The sequence below is a fragment of the Equus asinus genome, chromosome 29 (genome assembly GCF_041296235.1).
Source record: "Equus asinus isolate D_3611 breed Donkey chromosome 29, EquAss-T2T_v2, whole genome shotgun sequence".
Taxonomy (NCBI): Eukaryota; Metazoa; Chordata; class Mammalia; order Perissodactyla; family Equidae; genus Equus; species Equus asinus.
The window spans coordinates 25582928-25606021 of NC_091818.1; the positions used below are offsets into that span (position 1 = coordinate 25582928).

The 23094-nt window shown below is 39.2% G+C and overlaps 1 protein-coding gene across 3 annotated transcripts in view; it reads left to right on the forward strand.

Moving 5' to 3' along the window:
• The window catches only part of C29H10orf67 (chromosome 29 C10orf67 homolog), a 145845-nt gene that overhangs the window by 63787 nt on the left and 58964 nt on the right, over positions 1 to 23094 (forward strand). For all 3 annotated transcript variants that reach the window (XM_070500959.1, XM_070500960.1, XM_044762301.2), the window contains 3 exons: positions 5331 to 5396; positions 18361 to 18420; positions 19353 to 19523. In XM_070500959.1, the coding sequence (XP_070357060.1) occupies positions 5331 to 5396; positions 18361 to 18420; positions 19353 to 19523 (297 nt within the window). The remainder of the gene's footprint in view (positions 1 to 5330; positions 5397 to 18360; positions 18421 to 19352; positions 19524 to 23094) is intronic.

Below are 23094 nucleotides of genomic sequence, written 5' to 3' on the forward strand. Positions count from 1 at the left end.
GCACAGGAACTCCACACAAACGTAATATATAGGTACAGTTTGGTATTGAGCAGAACGAATCTAGAACGTTGAGTCCTGTTCCATTTCTGCCACTATGGCCCCTGGGCCAGTCCCTTACCCTCCTCTCTCCTGGGTCTCACAGGCTCCCTGTGTGGCTAGAATACGATAATGTACACAAAAGTACCTTGTCAATTGGAAGGCAGATGAGGAGTTGTTGAACAAATGGGAGCTGATATTTACTGACTTGTTTCCAATATCCTTCACTACCTCAGTTAATTCAGCAATGTTTATTAGGTGCCTTTTAGTGCCAGGCACTCCACTACCGCTGAGATACAAAAATCACACACACACACACACTCACACACACACACACACAAATGGCTCTGCTGTGGAGGAGATCAAGTCTAGAGGGAGAGACAAAATGGGACGGAATGCAATAGAAGTAGGCACATAGAGAAGAGATGCCTGGCTTTACCTGGAAGGTTCTAGAAATGCTCCACAAACAGTTCCACACCTATCTCACTCTCCTTCACTCCAGCTGATTTTACCAGGCCGGGAAGAGGGTGGAAGAGCCGTGTACGCAATGTGAGTGCTGGAAGTGTGAGGTATGTCTGTGGAACTGTTTGTGATGTGGTGTGGCGAGAGTATGAGGTGGGAATGTGTGAGACGCCGTGGTGAGAATTTATGTTGGGTCAGGAAAAGGGGAGTCTGGGGGTAGGAAAGGGGCAAGCAGGAAACGGAAAGATGGAAGGGAGCGGCTCAGAAGCCTCTGGATAAGTCACATGCTCCCTTTTTTAAGCTGTAGATACAATGAAAAACAAGTTGGAAGTGGGACTGAATTGGGGGAGGCTGACCTCTTGCCATCTATCTGAGCTGAGCACTGTGAATTATGGGATTCAGTAGGTTTTATGTTTACATTCCAACCATCTAGTAACAGCTGAATCTGTATTCCAGCTGTGACCGTAATATGAATTTCCTTTGGGGAAGGAGGCAGACCAGCCATCAGAGATGACAGCCCAGCGTGTGACTGGCATCAGGATGCAGGGAGGCACAGCTTGCTGTGGGGGCCCGTGGGAGCATGCCCAGCCCGGATAGTCAGGGATCAGGGAAGGGGGGAGGAAGGACACTGAGCTGACTCTGGAAGAGATGGTAGAGTTGGCCAGGACAGGATGAGCGGGAGGTGGGAAGGGTCAGAAACATGTGAAAGGGAGGTGCATGTGATAAGCTATAGCTGAAGGGTAGGTGAGATCATGGGGCGGTGAGAGGCAGGACACAAGGACAGAGAATTATCATTCATGCTGAGGGGCTTAAATTATCTTCTGAATGCATTGGGTGTCTTGAGCATTGGGGCAGAATTGGATTTGTGTTCCAGAAAGAAAACAAATAGGAGGGAGGAAAATCTGGAGCTAAGAGAGACCAGTAAAGAGGTTACTTGGATGATCAGGGAAACTATGAAGTCCTAAAAGAGATCAAGGACAGTGACACTGGGGATGGAGGGGAAGGATGAATTCAAGAGATGATCAGGAAGCAAAAGCTATGGTCAATGATAAGGCTGAAGATGGGAGAGAGAAAGTAAGAGAGAACTTTAGGGCTGGAGAGCATTCAGTAGCATTCAGAAGAAAATGAGACCAGCCAGAGAGCAGAGGGAGAAGCAGGAGAGTGGGCAGCACAGAAGCCAAGCAAGAGAGGGTCTCAGAAAGGAGGGAATCGTTCCCAGTGTGTCAAATGCAGCCCAGAGGTCAGGCATGCTAAAGGCGAAAAAGGGAAGATTGGATGATTAGCTTTGGCAACAAAATGACCCTGCTATTATTAAAGAGAGTCATTTTGCTGGAACATGGACACAGTTGAGAAGAGAGGTGGCTGCAGAAGTGGAGACAGTGAGCATGGGCAACTCTCTAGAAGTTTGGCTGCGTATGGCCAAGGAGAGGTAGGGGACGAGTTGAGGGGGACAAGGGGCGAGGGAGGAACTTTTTAAAAGATGAAACTAGAGTATTTGTAAATGATGTCGATGGAAAGAAGAAAAGAGGGTAAAAGTACAACAGCAGAGCTAACTGATGAGGACATCTAAGGAGGCTGGAAGGTCTGGGTAATTGACACCCCTTGGAAACTTGGTGGCGCTTCTTTTCAGACCAAGGTATGATGACTCAACACACAACCTTTTCTTTCCTTCCACCTCTCATTCCTTTACTTTCTCGAAACCTGCTGTGCAACCTCCCACATCTTCAACCACACCACTGCCTCAGCTTCTGAGGCTCCCATCTGGCCAGTCCACTCTATTCCCCAGCTCTGCCCAGGGACTACCCTATGCTATTGGAGACAAGCCAATCCTTGCCTTTTGTTGACAATGCAAGGGAATGGGGTTTTCACCCAGAGTAGCTGTGCCCTCCCTCCACCTGTCATTTCACTCAGATGTAATGAGCACCATTTCTTACTACCCACCACAGCTCTTTCAAGCTCCACAACTTTTCTCAGTTCCCAGATTCCGTTCCTCTGCACTGCTTCCTAATTCACAGAGAACACAGCGGACACTGCATGTTTTTCACCTTGGCACTTGCTCACTCACTCTGTCACGTTGCTTACCTTCACTCCTCTTTACCAGACAAGGGGACATTCTTCTTTGCCCTCACTCATCTTTCCACCCATTTGCCTGACTCCATCTCTTCCTTCCTCCTTTTCATCAGCTTCCTCTTCTTCATCAGCCTCTTTCTCTCTTGTGCCTTTAAAACTTTAGCTCTAGCCTCCAGAGTCAAGCCATCATCCTGGGTGGTGGCCATTCACCCTAACTACCCCTGAAGCCATTACCATTCCCTGCTCTTCAAATATCATTTAAAAGAAATCTGTATTTACCAGACCCTTCTTTACTCCCCTGCTGCTAGTTTTTCCTATTGATAACGTCACAATGAGATTCATATTGCCCTCAGTCCTTTTCAATCGTTTTCTTTCTCGAATTTTCTGTTGTATATGACAGGACCACACCCTATGTCATAGATTCCTTCTGCAGCAATGCTTGCTTCTGATTTTTCACACACTTCTTCATCCCTTCTTAAACAGTATTTGTCAGTGGCTTCTCCTCCATCTTTGCCTTGAATGCTATTCTTGGGAATTCTATTAATCCTTGGTCTTTGTTTTCTCTTTGGCTGACCTCAGACTCTCCCATGACTGGCACACCTGCTTGCCAGTGGCTTCCAAACTTTTCCCTCCAGCTTCCTGTTTTCCCTGAACACCACATCTACAATTTCAGCTCTGTCCTCGTCCTCAATGTCAACGTTACATGCACTGGAAAGACTTTTTTGACGGTCCTCTTCCATCCCCTATGGTTATTCGGGGCTCTCTCAGCCCTCCCTCATACCTCCCACTATTTGCTCCCTTGAGGTCACGAACTATGTCTTGTTTATCTTTATGTTCTTAGTTATCAGCCCTCTAAAATAGTTGGGGTAAAAATGCTTTACAAGTTCGTCAAACTCAGTGTCAAAACTTGAACTCATTACCTCTTGAATCTGGACTCTGCTGTGTTCCTCATTAAAGTTAATGACATTGCCGTCTATCCAGAGGAACAAGTGACAAATCTAGAGTCATTCTCTACTCTCTCCTTCGTATCGTCTATCTAGTTGGTCACTAGTAGATTTCCCTTCCAAAATTTACCTCAAATCTTCTTTCTCCGCAACAGGGCCAGACTTTGCTGAGCTCCTCATCCTTTCCACAGACACTTACTGAGGTTCCTGTCTCCACTCTCACCCGTTTTCAAATCCAGCTTCCACACGGCTGCCATAGTGCCCTGACACCTTGATTTTATGTGCTGAAACCTTCAGTGGGTTCCCACTGCCTTCAGTATAAAATCAGGCTGCCCAAAATATACTGGGTGGTTTTAGCAACAGCTAAACACTTTCACGTACGCTGTCTCAAACTCTTTTCAGAAGAACTCTGAAGCAGATTTCAATATCCTAATTTTACAGATGAGGAAACTAAGACTTGAAGTATAGAATTAACTTACCCACACAGCAACTAAGGAGCAGAACTTTGACTGGAACAGACTCTGGTTCTCCACATCACATCACTCTGCCTTCCAGTCCTAATTGTGGTGAGCAAGACCCCACATGACGCCTCCTGTCATTTCGCGCCGTTCCTCTCTGTGTGCTCTCTGGGTCCCACATCATCAAACTTTTCCTGGTCTCTCCATTCCTCCATGATTCTCTGCAGTTACTGTGCTGTTTTGTTTGCCATTTCTCTGCTTTCTCCTTCTCCAACTTGTTGAACTTCTACATATCCTTCAAGACCCTTGCCAAATGGTACTTCTCCTGTTAACACCAGGTATGTCATATCCTATTATAATTACAGTTGCCATGCCATATAGATTTTTATGGGTTTTGACTACCTGAAGATTTGATTTATTAACTTTATTTTTCAATGTATTATAGTCTTTTTTTTTTTTCACATTGCTCTCCCACCATACTGTGGATGCTCCAGGGGAAGGGATCTGTTCTGTTCTACCTCTTTTTTTTTTTTTTTTGCTGAGGAAGATTAGCCCTGAGCTATCATCTGTGCCAATCTCCCTCCACTTTACATGTGGGATGCCACCATACCATGGCTGACAGAGGTGTAGGTCGACACCCAGGATCTGGGCCCACGAACCTGGCCACCAAAGCAGAGTGTGCCAAACTTAACCACTACACCATGGGGCAGGCCCCTGTTCTGCTTCATTTTTATACGTCCATAGTCAAACAAAATGCCCGGCATCTGAAAAGTGTTCCATATATGATTATTAAATGAATGAATACATGAATTATTTGAATCGAATGGATATCAGAACTAAGGGTTGAATGTTATCAGTGTTTATAACACACCAATGACAAACAATCATTAAAATACTGAGGCAAGTCATACGAGTACAATGGCAGTATGTGCTTCTGATGGCTATTTTCAATTGATCTGAATATGGCTTGATATGCTTATAAATATAGCACAAAATCATAAAATAAGAGAAATGGGTCATATAAAGAGTAAAGCAAAATTGCTCTTTTTGACAGACTAGGACTTGCTTTATTATGTACTGATGTCACATTTTTTGGGGGGGGTGGCATGAGGAAGGTTGTAAGTAAATTGACATTTCATGTGTGTATTTTGCTTGCTTATATAATAAAAATATAATGATTATATAATAATATATTAGAATTACATGATAATCTGTAGACAGTTAATTTTTCCTTTCATCATATTGGGATCTGTTTTTCTCCTATATAGAATCAAAATACATTTCACTAAATTCTACTGAGGGAGAATTTCAAGTGTTCTGTTCTCATCTTTAATCAAAATGTAATATTCCTCTCTTTCAGTTAAGGGATGGTAGAGACAGACTACTGTATGAGCTTGATTTTGAAAAATCGTTAGTTCAAGACATGGTAAGGTGATTTACATTATTTCCTAATAAGTTTAAATTCAGGAATTTAATCCTGGAAGTTTTATAAATTTTGTCACTGTTTACTGTGAAGTATTCATTTCACTTTTGTCAATAATCTAAATGCATGCAGAATTATAAACATTTTTAAGAAAACAATCTGAGTAGTGCTATAATAAATATGCTTGCTATATAAAAGAGTCTTACATAAGAAACAGTATTACAGTTTAAAGTAGCGTACAAAATTTTTGAATTTTATTATGGAGATTAAAAAAGACAAATATGAGAGCCCAATATTTTGAAGGATTTGCTATTTTTAGTTACAAATTGCCATAAGTGACAACAAAAAAAGAGCCCAGCTAGAAATTTTGGCATTCTGTGTTAGTCTCATAAGAAAACACTGCCTTTTTTATGTTCTTTTAAGAGAACTTTCCAGACGGCTGGTCTTTTATTTTATCAGTTGCCTCCCCACCCCTCAGCCCCCCAGCCCACCCCCGCCCAGCTTATGGTGTTGTACTTGAGCTTTCAACAGATCATCACTAGTATGTCTTTGTTACAGTAAACTGACTGTGTTTATTATAATCAAAAATAAAACACAGCTTGACTTGCGTTCTAAATGTGCTTGAAAAGAATATGATACTGTTTCGAAGAGAAAAGGTTGTTCGTAGGAAATCAACACCACTTCAGATATTGAAACATTCCCTTTTTTACAGCTTGTCACACTTTGTGCCAAGTCATGACTGTTTCCCTAACTCTGTTTTGTTGCTCTCAGCACCATGGGTTTTGGGTTCCTTGTCATAGAAATTAATGCAAAACAATGCTCCGGGACTACAATAAAGCCTTCCATGAAACCAACTTGGGAATGCAGGCAAGGGAAAGGATGCTGGTTAGCTATTCACAGGGACCGTGTGTGAACAAACACGTTATTTGGAACCCTTTACTTTTAAATACCTGGCACATGAAAATCATCTCCATTATTTGAGTATACTCTGTCGATTTCTTCTGCCCCACCCCCTCCCTCTTCTGTCATTCCTCCAAAGTCCAGAAGTTGCTTCTGAAAACAGACAACGAAATGTGCACATTGTCATTGAAATTGAAAGTGTGTTTATAGAGTGGGGGCAAATGTTACACTGTCGGTGTGTTAGCAGCACTAGAGAAGAAATTAAACTACTTCATCAGTGCGTGTGTGCCTATACTGTGAACAGACTGCATGGTTTTTGGATTACTTTGCCTCTTTATTTGGACGGTAAACAGCTAACCGGTGCTGTTATATTGCCCACAGGGGAACCAATCATGTTTTATTTTTTGTTTAGAAGTTTGTTGAGCACCACACTTGTTGCTAAGCAGCGAGATCTCTCATCACAAACCCCACAACACCAAGCTCAGAACTAGTTTGGGGGTTCATGTTTTCAGTAGAGGGAGCATGCACAGGGTTCTTCTTGCGGCCAGGGTTTCCATGGCACACCTTGGGGCCCAGTAAGGTCACTATTTGGCACCCCCTCCCCCCGCCAAGGCATTCTGTCACTCACTGGGAGGGAGGTTGGCTTTGTGACTGCTGAGCTCCCTTTGTTTCTTGCCGTGGTGCTTTCTTCCAGAAATGAAGATTTGCAATTGTGCCCAGATGGAGGAGTGGGAGAAGGTGGAGCTGACCAGTCATTTTGAAAAAATTTAAAAACTTTCTCATGAAGGTTTTTGTTCCATGCTTGTCTATTACTGTTTTCCAATATAGTTTATTTTCTGGCTTATTAATAGCTTAGTTTAAAAAGACAAAGAGCTGGTAGTAAAAAGGCACAATCACTAAGTATAGGTAAGTGAGGAAATATGGAGCAATTGTAGCTTTAGATTGGACTTAGGGAAAGCATATGAAATAATTTTGTATCTTCCTGTGATGACTACACTTAGTGGCTTTCGTTTGTCTTTTTTTATTGAGATATAATTGCCATATAACATTGTACCTTGTACATATGACACATATAGGTGTACGACAAAATGATTTGATACAGTATGTATACATTGTGAAATCAAAATGATTACCACAATGTCTAGTTAACATTGATCGCCACATAAAATTACAAAAAAATTTTTCTTGTGAAGAGAATTTTTAAGATTTACTCTCTTAGCAACTTTCTAATATACAATACAGTGTTATTAACTATAGTCACCATGCTATACATTACATCCCTAGAAATCGTTTTTTAAAGGAAGTTTGGACCTTTTGACCCCCTTCAGCCACCACCCACCCCCTGCTTCTGACAACCACCAGTCTGTTTTCTGTATCTATGAGGTTTTGTTGCTGTTGGTGTTTCTTCTAATATTCCACAAATAAGTGAGATCATACAGTATTTGTCTTTCTCTTTCTGACTTATTTCACTTAGCAAAATGCCCTCAAGGTCCATCCATGTAGTTGCCAATGGCAAGATTTCCTTATCTTTTATGGCTGAATGACATTCTATTGTGCATATATACACACACACACACATTTTCTTTACCCGTTCATCCATCTATGGATGGGCTGCTTCCATGTCGTGGCTACTGTAAATGATGCTGCAGTGAACATGGGATGCAGATGTCTTTTCTAGTTAGTGTTTTTGATTCATTCGGATAAATATCCAAAAGGGGAATTGCTGGATCATATGGTAGTTGTATTTTTAATTTTTTTATGAACCTCTGTTTGAGGAAACTGTTGTAGGGAAAACCACTGTTTTCCATAATGGCTGCACCAATTTACATTTCCACCAACAGTGCACAAGGGTTCCCTTTTCTCCACAATCTCGCCAACACTTGTTATCTCGTGTCTTTTGGATAATAGCCTATCTAACAGGTGTGAAGTGATATCTCCTTGTGGTTTTGATTTGCATTTTCTTGATGATTAGTGACGTTGAGTACCTTTTCAGGTACCTGTTGGCCATTTGACTATCTTTGGGAAAATGTCTACTCCGATCATCTGCCCATCTTCAATTAGATTATTTCTTTTTTTGCTATTGAGTTGTATGAAATTTTCATGTATTTTAGATATTAACTTTTTAGCAGATATATGAGTTGCAAATATTTTCTCCCATTTGGAAGATTGCCTTTTCATTTCGTTGATGGTCTCCTTTGCTGTGCAGAAGCTTTTTGGTTTGATGTAGTCCCACTTGTTTACTTTTTGCTTTGTCACTTGTGCTTTAGGTATCATATCCAGAAATATAATAGACAGACAAAATAAAGAATACATTTGTATTGTTCAATTTATTTGAAATTCTTTAAAATGTAGTGACAGAAAGTATATTAGTGTTTGTCCAGTGATGGGGCAAGCGAGTATGGAGGGCTGGATTTCAAAGAAGCATAAGGAAATTTTGGGAGTGACGGATATGCTCATTATCTTGATTGTAGCGATGATTTCACAAGTCACAGAGTTGACAAAGGGTGAGTATCCAAAAAATACAAATACTTCCTAAAAATCAATTTAATAAAAGATATACTATCCAATAGAAAAATAGGCGAAGAGTTGAAAAGTGGCAATTCAGATGAGGAATGTACAAAAATATATCCAACCTCATTAACAATCAGTGAAACAGATTAAAACCATAAAGGAACCAAAAACCATAAAGAAACCACAGCAGACTGATGGGTTAAAAATAAAAATGAAAGACTTACAATACTAAGTGTTGACAAAGTTGTAAGGCAATGAGAACTTTCCTATGGTGGCAATGGGAGTGAAAGTTAGTAGAACTAATTTTGACAATTGTTTGGCAAATCATCTATTAATGTTTAAGATGAGTGTACCTAGAACAACGCGTCACCAGGAGACATTTCATGAATGTTCAGGGAAACATGGTTGCGAATGGCCCCAAATTGGAAGCAATCCAAATGTTCATCCAAAATAGGATGAGTTAAATTAGTTGCGGAATGATTTACAGTGATATGTAGTCATATGGATGAATCTCATGAACAATATTAGGCAAAAGTTGCAAAATCCAAATGAATGCATATAGTTTTAAAAAGATTGGGCAAAAACTATTCATGTAGTTCCCCACACAATCAGATTAAAGGAGAAAAATTGTATGATATTGTGCATAGAGGAATGCAAATTCTTTGAGAAAGGGTAACATTCAATCACATATACACACACACACAGCACCACCTCTCAGGAGAAGTCGGAGGAAACCTTTTTATCTTGCTAAGGAGTAAAATCTACAGCAAACACACTCCATGATGAAACACAAGGAGCATTCTCTTTAAGATCAGTACGAGACAAGGTTGTCTACTGCCATTTTTTAGTTATTTTGGAAATTCTGAGCAATGCAGTAGAAGAAGAAAAAAGAAAGCAAGAGGTATAAAAATTAGAGTGGAAAAAATAAGACTGTTATTATTTGAAGATGATGTGATTGTCCCCTTAGACAATCTCCCCAAGACACTGACCACAAATTCTTGGAATTAACAAGATTGCAAGATCAATACACAAAATCAATTGTATTTCAATCAAAAATTAAGAGAAATGGTAATTTATAAAAATTTATAATCAATTAAATAGCAATAAAAATTACAAAGTGCTCATGAATAGATCTAACAAAAATTAGTAAAAATTCCAATGGAAAATAATTATAAAACTTTATTGAATGAGATTACCAAAACTAAATAGATGGAGATGAATAAGCAGGCAATATCATAGAGGTATTAGTTCCCACCCAATTAATCTATATATTCACTAAAATTCCAACCAAAATTGCTACAAAGATGTTCATGGAATTGACAAGCTTATTTTAAAATTTATACGAAACAGCAAAGGGTCAAGAATAACTAGGAAACTCGTAAAGTAAAATAAATGACATGATGGAGTAGGGAGTACCTTCTCCTGTAAGTTATTAATATAAATATAAGGCAATTAAGATATTATACTGGGACAGGAGTTGACAAAGAGACCATTGGGACAAAACAGAAAACCCAGGAAGAGAACCAGACATATCTAAGTGCTGGTATATGTCATCACTACAGATCAGTGAGAATAGGGTGGAATTTTCACTGAAGATGCTTGACAATTGATTCAAACAATTGTCTGAAATAAAATTGGATTCCCACCTCAAACAAAACAAATCCATTTTGTATGGATTAAGGATTCAAATGTAAAGAAAAAAATCAAAGTTGAAATTATTGCTTAACCAAGACACAAAATGAAGTATAAAAGAAAAATTTAAAATTTCAACTGTATGAAAATTAAGAGCCCCTTTTCATCAGAAGACTCCCCCAAAGAAAGTAAAAAAGTCCAGCCACGAATTTGGCAAAGATATTCACCCTGATTGTATATTCACAAAGCTAGTTTCAAGAATATATGACTAGTTCCTCCAAACTCATAAGAAACAAACAATCCAATAGAAAAATGGACAAAAGTCTTTAACAGGCACTTTACAAAAGAGGAAACTCAATGACCAATAAACATGAAAATGTGCTTAATTTCATTAATAATATAACAATACCAAGTGTTAGCGAGAATACGGAATGGAGAGAATTCTCATAAACTAATGGGAACTATGTGTATTGGTACATAATCTTTGGAAGACAATTTCGTGTTGTCTTCTGAAGTTGGCCATTCTCTTAAGGTCTGACCCAAAGTTCCACTCACAGGCGTGTAACAATCACCTAAAAGATCTTCAGCCCGTGTGCCTGAGAGAACATGTACAAGAATACTCAAAGCAACATTATCTATAAAGGAAAAAAATTGAAATTGCCCGGATGTCCATTGACAGAAGCGGATAAATGTTATGTTATATTCATACTCTTGAATACCATACAGCGGCGAACAGGAATGAAGTACCATATCCTGTATCAACACAGGGTACTCTCAGAAGCAATGAAACAAACAGATTGAGGAAGAATACATACATTATAATTTTTTAATAAAGTTAAAAAATAAAGCAAAATTAAATTTGTATATTGTTTAGGGATGCAAATGGGGTAAAACTATAAGTCTATAAAACTGATGAAAATTATCAAGAAAAGAAAAGGGCATTTCAAACACGAAATGAAATTCAGATTAGTGGTAACCTGGTTGGGAGGGGGTGGTGGTAGTAGGATTGGTGACAATTACCCAGGGAGCTTCAACAGCATTGGTATTGTTCTCTTTCTCAAGTTGGATGGTCATATTATTAGTATGTTTTCTAATTTACACTTGCATTGCACACATCTTTTGTATATATCCAAAAATTTTTTTAAAATTGAAGTGTTTTAGAAGCCCATTTTCTACCAGAATGTAAATGCTTGAGGGCAAGATTTGTGTATTATTTACTCTGAGATCCTAGTGTGGTGCCTAGTGTACAACACTGCTTAAGACGTGCTTGTTGAATGAGTGATTGATTTAGTGGAAAGATCCAAATACTAGTAAATTAACATATTAATAACTCCACCTATCTTTTCCTCCCCTCCCGTTGTCCTCCATCCAGTTTCCACAGTTTATTTCCCTCTAATCTTCATCAATTTTCCCTTCCTACCCAACCATTCTTTTCTGCAAACTGGTATGTTTGAGCATCTCCCATAATTAAAAGATGTTCTCTAGCTATAAAAACATTTCTCTCCTCCTCTTCACAAACATTTCAAGCATTGTCCATCTTCTCTGTCTCCACGCCTTATTTCCTAACATCTCTTCAATCCACTGTGATCCAGTTTCCTTGTTTACTGAAACTGCTCTTAGAAAGTCTCGTGTGACCTTCCCGTTGCCCAGTCTAGTGGCCACTTTTCCATTCTCCTCACCTGACCGCCATACTTACTACAGCTTCAAAATCATTTTGAAAATTCTAGATTTTCTGCAATTTCATATAGATTTTAGAAACAGCTTGTCCGTTTTTACCAAAATCCACCACTTAGTGTGTTATGATTAGGATTGTGATAAATATATAGATCAATTTGAGGAGATTGACATATTAACATATTACTAGTCTGTCATCAAATCCGTAAGCATAGTGTATATGTCCATTTATTTAGGTTTTCTTTACTTTTCATTACCAATAAGTTGTCATTGTCAGTGTAGAGCTCTTGCACATTTTTTCTTAAATTTGTTCCTAAGTATTTTATATTTTTGATGCTATGGTAAATGGAATTGTTTTCAGATTTTATTTCTAATTGTTTAGTACTGATATTTAAAAATACAATTAATTTTGTATTAACTTTGTATCCTGCAACCTTGTTAGATTCATTTATTAGTTACAATAATAATTTTGTAGACACCTTAGGACTTCATATGTAGACACTCAGGTCTTCTGTAAATAGAGACAGTTTTACTTATGTTGTTTCTGATCTTTGTACCTTTTCATTCTTGTGTGTGTGTGTGTGTGTGTGTGGGTGGGAGTGTGAGAAAGATTGGCGCTGAGCTAACATCTGTGCCAATCTTCCTCTATTTTATTTGGGATGCTGCCACAGTGTGGCTTGACAAGTGGTGCTAGGTCTGTGCACGGGGTGCAAACTGGCAAACCCCTGGCTGCCAAAGTGGAGCACACGATCTTAACCACTATGCAACCAGGCCGGCCCCTTTACTTTTTATTACAATGACCTCCAATACAATGATGTATAGCAGTGGTAAGAACAAGTATTCTTGCTTTCTTTCCGATCTTAGGGGGAGTGTAGTTTATTATTTCATCATTAAGTATGATCTGGCTGTACGTTTTTCATGGCAGTCGTTTCTCAAGATGAGGAAATTTCCTTCTAGTCCTAGATTTCTGAGAGTTTTTATCAAGAATGGCTGTTGAATTTTTTCAAATGCTTTTTTCTGCAGCTATTGAAATGATTATTTTTTTCTCCTTTATCTTGTAATATGGTGAAATACTTTGGTTCTTGAATGTTAAAGCAATTTTGCATTCCTGAGATAAACCCACTTTGTCGTGATCTATTATACATTTATATACTACCGCGTTCAATTTGCTAATAGTTTTGTGAAGGACTTTGAAATCTATAGTCTTAGGGATATTGGTCTCTAAATTTTCTTTCTTTATTTCCATGTGTTTTTGGGGCTTTAGTGTTAGAGTTAGGCTGGACTCATAAAATGAGTTGGGAAATACACCTTCCGTCTGTATTTTCTGCAAATTTTAGTGGTGTTATTGAAAAGATTTGGTGTTATGTTTTTCTTAAGTGTTTGAAAGAATTCACCAGTGAAACTATCTGGGCCTAGAGTTTTCTTTCTCTGAAGGTTTTTGATAATAGACTTATTTTCTTTAGTAGCTATAGAACTATTCATACTTTCTATTTCATTTTGTGTCAGTTTTGTTAGGTTGTATTATTCAATTTGTCCATTTAATTAAATTATGAATTTACTGGTATGGGTTTTTCCATAATATTCCCTTATTGTCCTTCTAATATCTGGAGGACCTGAAATGAAATCCTCTTTCATTCCTGATATTAGTAAATTATGTTCTTGATCAGTCTAGTTGAGCTTTATCAATTTTCCTGATCTTTTCAAGAAATTAGTTTGGGCTCTATTTTCTCTGTTGTTTTTTTAATTTTATCAATATCTGCTCTGACCTTTATCCTTTTTTCCTCTTCTACTTTCTTTTAATTTATTTTACTCTTCTTTTTCTGCCTTCTTAGTGTGGAACCTTAGGGAACTGACTTCAGACTTTTTGTTATTTTTAGTATGAGCAATTAAAGCTATTCATTTCCCTCAAAACACTATCTCATCTGCATCCCACAAATTTTGATATCCTGTATTTTCATTCAGTTTGGAATATTTTCTAATTTCTAATTTCCCTTGTGATTTAGAACTGTGTTGCTTAAATTATAAATATTAGTGATTTTTGTAGATATATTTTTGTTATTAACTTCTAGTTTAATTCCATTGTGATCAGAGAACATTCTCTGTATGATTTTAATCTTTATAAATGTATTGGCAGTTATTTTATGGCCAAACAGCATATAGTCTGTCATGGGACTGTATTCTATATACTTGAAGATAATTTGTATTCTCCAGTTCTTGGGCATTATCAATTAGATCAAGGTAGTGATAGTGTTTTTCAGGTCATCTATGTGTCTTTCACTTTTTTTTCTATTTCTATCAATTGCCAAGAGGTGCATGTTATTTATTTCTCCCTATAATTTTGCCAATTTTTACTTCATGTTTTTTAAAGCTCTGTTATTAGGCAAAACGTTTATGATTGTTATGTCTTCCCATGAATCAACCCTTTTATCATGATGAAATGTCCTTCTTTATCTTTAGTAATTCTTTAATTCTGAAATCTACTATACATATGAGACATAAATGTAGCCCCTTGAACTTTCTTATGTTTGCATTGTGTATCTTTTTTCAATGCATTTATTTTCAACCTCTCTGTGTATTTATATTTAAAGTGCTTCTGTTAATACACAGTGAATAGTTGGGTCTTGCTGGTTTATACAGTCCAGCTATTTCTGCATTTAGCTAGATTGTTTAGTCCATCATCATTCAATATTATTGTTATTGATAGGATTGTATTTAGGCCTACCATTTCGCTATTTGTTTTTTGTTGTTTTTCTTCTGTTTATTTTTTTGCCTTCCTTTTAATACATTTTAGAATTTCACTTTAATTTATCTATTATCATTTTGGCCTTTTGCCTACCTTTTAGTGATTGCTCTAGCAATTATAATTTACATCCTTAAATTTTACAGTCCATTTAGTGTGAATGTTGGGCAATTTCTTGTAAAATATAGAAACCTTGCAAATATATAGCTTTGTTTATGAGATTTATTTATTTTCCTGTTCTTTAAGTTAGAGCTGTCCAATTATTATATTGACATCAATGTTACAAGTCGTGCTTTAAACAGCCTTACACGTTTGAAAGACATTAGGTCAAAATGGTCTTATGTATTTACCTTTCTGATGCCCTTCATTCCTTCCTAAAGGTTAGAGCTTCTTTCTGGGATCATTTCCATTCAGTCTGAAATCTTCCTTTAACTTTTCTTGTAGGTCAGGTCTGCTGGTGATGAAATCCTTCTGTTTTTCCTTTATCTGAAAATATTTTTCATTTGCTTTCAATCTTGAATGATATTTTCCTTCAGTATGGAATTCTGAGTTAGTGGGGTTTTTTTTCTTTCAGTGCTTTAGAGATCTTATTCCGCTATCTTTGAGCCACCATCTCAGTGTCAGTCTCTGTTAATAGTCTTTTCACTAGAGAATAGAAAACACATTCTTATATGTTTGTACACTGAGTATTTTTGGATTTTATGGGCATTATGAATGTTATGTGTTACTTTTAAAAATCAAGCAATTAACTTGGTTGGATTCAAACCATAAGCTCTGTCTTGCCTGCAATTGGTGGCAGCTTAAGTCTCAGTTCAATCTTTGAACCTCAGCTTGGCTGTAAGCATGGTTCAGTCATCGGCCAGAGATTCAGGCAGAGCTTATACAGAACTGGGGCTCCCCAGTCTGGCTCTCCGTGGGATTTCCTTGTCTCACTTTCATTGGCTGTGGTTGCCTTGACTCTGTCCTCAGCAATCCTGAGAGGCTTCAGGTTTTCCATCGTAGTTTTAGTTACTCCACCCAGCACAGACTGGGGACTGCAGTCAAATTAAAAGCCATAATAATGGGAAATTCACCCTACGCTGTTCCCCTCTTTGAAGTGCTGACTGCCCTCCAAAATCTGTCCAGTTTTGATCTCTTTCCATTGTCTTCAGGTAGTTGTTTTTTAATATTTTTTCCAGCGTTTTCAGTCATTTGTGGGACGCTTGGTTTGATAGCAGCTATTTGGTTATGACCAGAAACATACCTCCCCCAGAATGAGGTCTTCACAGCATAAATATTACCATGCACACACACACTTAAAATGATCCGATGATATTCCGTTGCATTTACAACAAAATCCAAGGTTTGTACTTTCTCCCTGATCTTAGCACCGCCCCCCCCCACCCCCGCCCAGCTCTTCCCTGCTCTGGCATCTTTGGCATGCTTTTTCTTCCGTTTCCAATGCTCTTTTCCCCACTTTTTCAAAAAATAGACTTTGTTTTTTGGAGCAGTTTTAGGTTACAGCAAAATTGAGGGGAAGGTATAGAGAGTTCCCATATACCCCTCCTGCCCCTACTTCTTTTCCTCCCACTTTTCTGGTTACTGCTTCTCATTCTTTAGATCTCAGCTGAAATGTCCTCTCCCCAAGGGAGGGCTTTCCTGCCCATTCCATCGAAATTAGCCCAGCCTGGACAGGTCTTCCTTCTTTGTCTATTTGGCTTAGCAGTGTACACTCGGCTCCTAGGATGGTGTCTGGCACATAGTATGCACCCAATAAATACGTTTGTAATGAATGAGGGATGATTTATTAAATAGTTCCAGCAAGTTCTTATAGTGATAATGGAGAAGATGATTTTTAAACCATTATAATGAAGCTTAATTATAAAAGCCTTGAGGTCAAACCCACTGAGACTATCTAAATACAATCCTTCATGGACATCAGTAACTAGCTTCCCAGGCCCTAAGACTTCAGGAGACAGACGTGCTTTCTATTGAATTCTGTTCTATCAGTAGGTGAGAGATATTTTTGAAAATCCGTTGTAGTTGTTGTTCAGATACCAATGAAATTAATGGTTAGATGTATTTCTCATCATTGTTTAACTTCATAATAAGATTAGCCAGAATTAGAATCACTGGCATTACTCATAAATTCACATTATGAGAAAATCTTAATATCATCGAAGCATGCATTAATATGTTTTTTGCCATTTGCGACATCTTGGATGGCCCTTGAGGAAATTATGTTAAATGAAATAAGTCAGACAGCGAAAGACAAATGCCATGTGATCTCACTTATATGCAGAATCTAAAACCAATGAACTCATACATACAGAGAACAGATTGACAGTTGCCAGAGGTGGGGAGTGGGGTGGTGAAATGGGTCAAGGTGGTCAAAAGGTACAAACTTCCATTACAAAAGAGAGAAGTCATGGGGATGTAACATGCAACATGGTGACTCTAGTTAATAATACTGTATTGCATATTTGAAGACTACTAAGAGAGTAGCTCTTAAGAGTTCTCGTCACAAGAAAGACAAATTGTAACTGTGTGTAGTGATGCATATTAACTAGACTCACTTTGGTGATCATTTCACAGTATACACAAATATGAATCATTGTATTATATACCTGAAACTAATATAATGTTATATGTCAATTACAGCTCAATTAAAAAATATATACATATATTTTGTTTTGTTTTTGTTTTTGTTTTTGTTTTTTGAGGAAGATTAGCCCTGAGCTAACATCTGGTGCCAATTCTCCTCTTTTTGCTGAGGAAGACTGGCCCTGAGCTAACATCCGTGCCCATCTTCCACTGCTTTATAAATACATATATTTTGATAAAATGTCTTTTATGCCTGGAAATTAGAATTGACTTTTTAAACTAAAATTTCACTCATTTCATTATTGGATTTTGACTACTAAATTATCTGAAATTTCTACAAAACATCTGCTAAGGCCTGGGATTTATAGCTATTATAGTAATATATGAAACAAATTATCACCACATAAGCAAAAAATTCACATTTCTCTATAATCTCTATTCTGCCTAAACCAATAAACAAATGCTAATAACTTTAAATATTTACAATTTTATCTATTTGTGTTCACTTCTTTTTTTTTTCTCCTTTTTCTCTCCAAATCCCCCCAGTACATAGTTGTATATTTTTTTAGTTGTGGTCCTTCCAGTTGTGGCATGTGGGACGCTGCCTGAGCGTGGCCTGACGTACCGTGCCATGTCCACGCCTAGGATCCGAACCAATGAAACCCTGGACTGCCAAAGCAGAGCACATGAACTAGCCACTCGGCCATGGGGTCAGCCCCAATATCTGTTTACTTCTTCTTAAATGCGTTTCTTCTGGGCACAAATTTATTTTTTATTCTAATTTGTATTCAACATTATAGCTTATATTCCCATAATAGTTTTGGCAGTGAAACGGTTTAAACCGCTACTTTTTCACTACTTAAGGACGTTTTATAGAAAATTCTGCTTTTTAATCTTTGCAAATGATACGGACTTTCAATTTCACAGATGAACAAGCAGAAAGAGGACATGGAAACAAGAAGGAAGCTTGAGGGTCTAAGCGTAAAGGTTTGCATTTGAGTTCCTTTTTCTCTGCTTCTCTTATTTTGGCATCAGGGTTGAAGAATCTATACATACCATACCAAGGCTTTTCACTTTCTAACATCTGTGTTTGTTCTTTTGGTGTTTTTTGTTTTTTGGTTTTTTTTGAGGAAGATTAGCCCTGAGCTAACATCTGCTGCCAATCTCCTCTTTTATTTTGCTGAGGAAGACTGGGCCTGAGCTAACATCCGTGCCCATCTTCCTCTATTTTATGTGGGATGCCTGCGACAGCATGGCTTGACAAGTGGTGCATAGGTCCACACCCAGGATCCGAACCAGTGAATCCCGGGCCACAAAAGCAGACCATGCAAACTTAACCACTGCACCACCAGGCCAGCCCCGTCTGAGTTTGAAGGAAAAAATACTTCAAAGCGAGGCAGGAAGTGTGAATGGGAGCCAAGGAGGCTGATGCTGGAGGGCAGTGAGAAGGAGTGTGGGAGGGTAAGCAGTGCTGAAAGCAAGCCTGGCATAAATAAAGTGAGAAGTGTCATCCCGGGATGCTGGTCCATAGGCTCAATGCCCTATCTCTTCAGAGTCCTATCCCTTCACTCCTGCCTTCCATTTTCCTGCCTTCTTACAAATAAGATGAAAACCTCAAGCTACCCCCTCACCTGCCCTCCACAAAGACTCCTCCTTTCCAGGTGGTTCCAGAAAACATTGGTTTGTGGGTATGTTTTTCTTAGTGTACTAGTATCAATGAGAGGAGTGGAAAAACAGGTCTAGCCTGCCAATTAAATCAGAGCGGGGAGATTGAGGGATGGGAGCAAGGACGGGTCCATCCTCTTTAGGACTGAACCCTGCAATTCCAGCTCAAGGGGCGGCAGGGGAGGAAAAGAAAGGGCCCAAAATCTGAAGAACGAAATGATAATAACAAAACTGGTTCTTTTTTTGTGTGCCAGAGCATGAGATCAGCCAAGGGGAAAGAAATCACTTTGCCCTCCTCCCAAACCGGGACTCAATTCAGCAAAGGAACCATTTCAAGGCCACACTCTGCCTCCATCAGTTCATCGTCTGCTAGGACCAAAAAAGCTAAGACACCAAAGAAGTCTTCAAAGGAAGAGGAGCTTGTGGTAAGACCTGCTCCCGTGCCCACACCCTATGACACTTCCGTCTGCGGAGGGGCTCTGTTCCGTTAGCGCCATTGCAATGGCAGCGTCCCCTCACATCCAGCGTCAACAAGGCCAACAGTCTCAACACTCCCCATTCTCCCTGCTTCCCCTTGTACACATCTGGGCAGGGGCTCTGGCTGCTCCTCTCCCCACCAGTGGGTCCCTCTTAGGCCCCTTAGCTCGCCCAAGAGGATGCCAGCTTGGTGGTATATTTAGCTTAGTCACCAAGCCTTAGTGGATCTCTATGAAATTAGCAAAGAGAAGCCATATTCCATGTACTTCCGAGGGTATATGATCTCCAACTCATTACTGCCCAATGTCTATCAGAAGCTTCCTGAAGATTTATTTCCTGAAGGACGTGTGCGTATACAGTCCATCTGCTCGTAGCATTCCAAGTGGTCACCTGGATGAACTCACACTCTCAGAGACATGCGTGCATGAATTATGTGCTGTTGCTCTTCTTATCACCTTCCCGTAAATACTCAGCATTGCTTTCACAGAGCCTATGGTGGCCGAATGGCCTGCACGAAAGGGCATGTTAATGAGTAGCTCTGTGATGTTCAACCTGACATTGGCTTATCGTGTGGCTGTGGCGAGGCCTGCTCACAGCACCACACAATACCTCCCTTGATCAAGATCCTCTGGGGCGCTTTCTTCTGCTCTTAGCTACGGGAATCGTTGTGCTTCTCGGAGCAATTGATCTATCTTGTGGGCACGGTGAACTGTGTAACTAGTCACAGCTCCTTCACCACTTTCCAAGCTTAAAAGCCAATTGGTGACATATAGCTAATGTCTGGCACTTCACAGAGAGAGGCTCTCCACTTGCCCGTTTTGATTTCCTGTTGTCTCTTGTCTTGTTTCTACTTGTCCCAATCTTCTTTCTCCTTGTCCCCCAGGGGGCAGAATCTGCCTCTCTGACACTTAGGGCACGGAGGAGCAGAGTAGAGTCACGCTTCCTCTGTCATCCTTACTCTCTCTTGTGCCAACTCACTAGGCCAACGACCTGCACCTAGGGGAGGAGTGAGAGAAGGGAGGAGGTCACGGGTGGCCAGGGTGTCATATGAGTAGAAGTCATTACTCGAGAGTTGAGAAAAAGTATTCTCCTCTAAAAGCGTTTCCACTTTGCCGAAAGTTAGGAAGGCTAGACAACTGGAAACCAATGTCATTTCCAAAGAATGAGAATGACATTTGTGGGGAAATATGGTACATGATTGACCAGTGCCTGGGTTCTAGATGTAAGATTTTTAGAATCCAGGTCTTGGAAATTTTTTTTAGGCGGTGGGGCCCACAAAACAAAACAAAACAAACAAAAAACCAAAAAACACAAAACAAAGCCCTGGCTTAAGTGTGCAGTGTTGCCTGCTAACCTGGGCAGGAAGAACCAGCCATACTGGGTGAGGGGCTCTAGTCTAAGCCTTGGACTCAGTGAATCTGTGGCCAAGGCAGTGATCTGTTCCAGAAGGTTCCGTCAGCTGCCATGAAATCAGGTCCAGGGACAGGAGTCTGTGGTCTGAGGCTCTGAGAGGATGGCTCAGAGCCCTGCAGAGCAAGGTCAGTGACCAAGACAAAGAAACGGAGCTCCCATCCCGAGACAGCAGCCGCATGCGTGGGCTGCCCCAGTCCCTACAGCAGCCCGAGGCTGTAACTAAACCCTAGAATCACAGATCAGAAACTCCAGGGTCCTCAATTTGCAGATGGAAATTGAGCTTCCCAGGTCACAGCTCTCGAGGGGCAGAAATATCGCTTGTTCTCACCCACGGGAAATGCTGCATAAAGGAGAGAGAAAGGCAGACAGGATGTCTGAGAAGGTGTCATTTCAACAGGATTTTCTAGCCTCCTAGTCCTTCCTTCTGACTTTAATGATTGTTATTTTGATGTTGCCGAGGCTTCAGAGCACATTTTGTCAGCTGGAGAGACGCTGAGGTTAATGTGTAACAATAAGTAAAAATTGTACCCGGGGAGGGGGCGGGGGAGAGATGACGTAAGCTGGTGTTTACAGCTTTATATTAATTGCTTCGATTTTAAAGTGAAATGTTCTAGCTCACCATTATTGCTATCGTATACACCTTTGTTGTTTATAATAATTATTATGGGCTCCCTTAGATTACTTTCCCACATGATATATTCTTCTGTAGATTCACCACAGTTTGTACACTGTGGTTATCCTTTTCCTGTTTCTCTCTTTTAAATATTTTATTCTATTGAGGTAGCTGGACTTCTTAAAAATCGTCTTTAAAGGGTTTTATAATATTGAGCACGCGTACATGACCAAACGGAGAGCTCGCTGCAGGAACTTTTTACATCAGTCATTTAACTTATCTAATTAATCATACTTATTTTTTGAAATCTGTGTCATTCGGTGGGAACAGCACACGTGCTTCCCTCAGTGGAGTACACAGTGATAAACCGGGTGTTTAGCCAGTCTGAAAAACACGATATGAACAGCGCAGTCTGATTTCTATTTAAGAAGGATTTCACAACATAGAACTTGTGTTTGTACAGTGTTTTCGTGAAAGTTTATTTTTTGATGTCTATAAAACATTTCAGATACGGAGGTTTCATACAACAAGATTCAATTGGATTCCCAGGTCTCCCCCAACCCTCCCCCCAGGGTAATTAGTTAATTAAGGCTGCACCCAGTCCATCCTCCCCTGGAAGACTTCTGGGTTTCCACGGGGTAACCTGCTCTGTGCTGGGGCAACATATGGTGTGTGCCTAGGTCTGCAGAAAGCATCGGGACCCTTCTGTGTGGGAAATGGGACAAAGTCAATCACGTTCCCATTCTTAAGGTTCACTCAATAAAAAGCAATTTGTACAGCATGAAAGACTTCGATAAAAACTCTAGAACGGTGTTCTTTCAACACTCAAGCATTGTTAGGTAAAACATTTCTGCAAGAGTGTTGCAATTATGACCACAGTCACTTGCAAGCTAGTAATTTAATAAAAATTATTATTATTATTATAAGCTATAGAATGATTATTATAGATTTATCACATTATAGGCTAGGGGGGTAAAGGAAAAATCTGAAATTTACCATGGCTTTCCTACACAAACTTTTTATTTGATTAAATTGCACATGAAGTTTAAAATAAACTCCATCAGACAAGAAAATAATATAATCTGTTCATTGTGTCATTCTTTCTTTCTTTCTTTTTTCCCTTGGCTTGGTTTGTTAAAGCAATGTGAGAAAGCCAGCATTTTGCTCATTCTTGATCTGGTCACGCTGCATGGTGGAATAAGGCAGAGAGACGACAATCCTGGACATACGCATGGTCTCCAGAGGTTGTCAAAGGATATTTACTGTATTTTGATAGACTATGTTGACACAAAACAATTTTTCTTATCATACTGTATCTTTGTTTCATGCTATGAATAACTTTAAAATGTAGAAATAATTGAAATCACACACTAAAACTACTTGTTTTATTTTAAGATCAAAATTTTCATTTATTCCTCAAAGGAATTCACCTCTATATCCTGCTCTCAAAGAACTGAAATTGAAAATCTGAATAATATCCTACTTAAAATTCA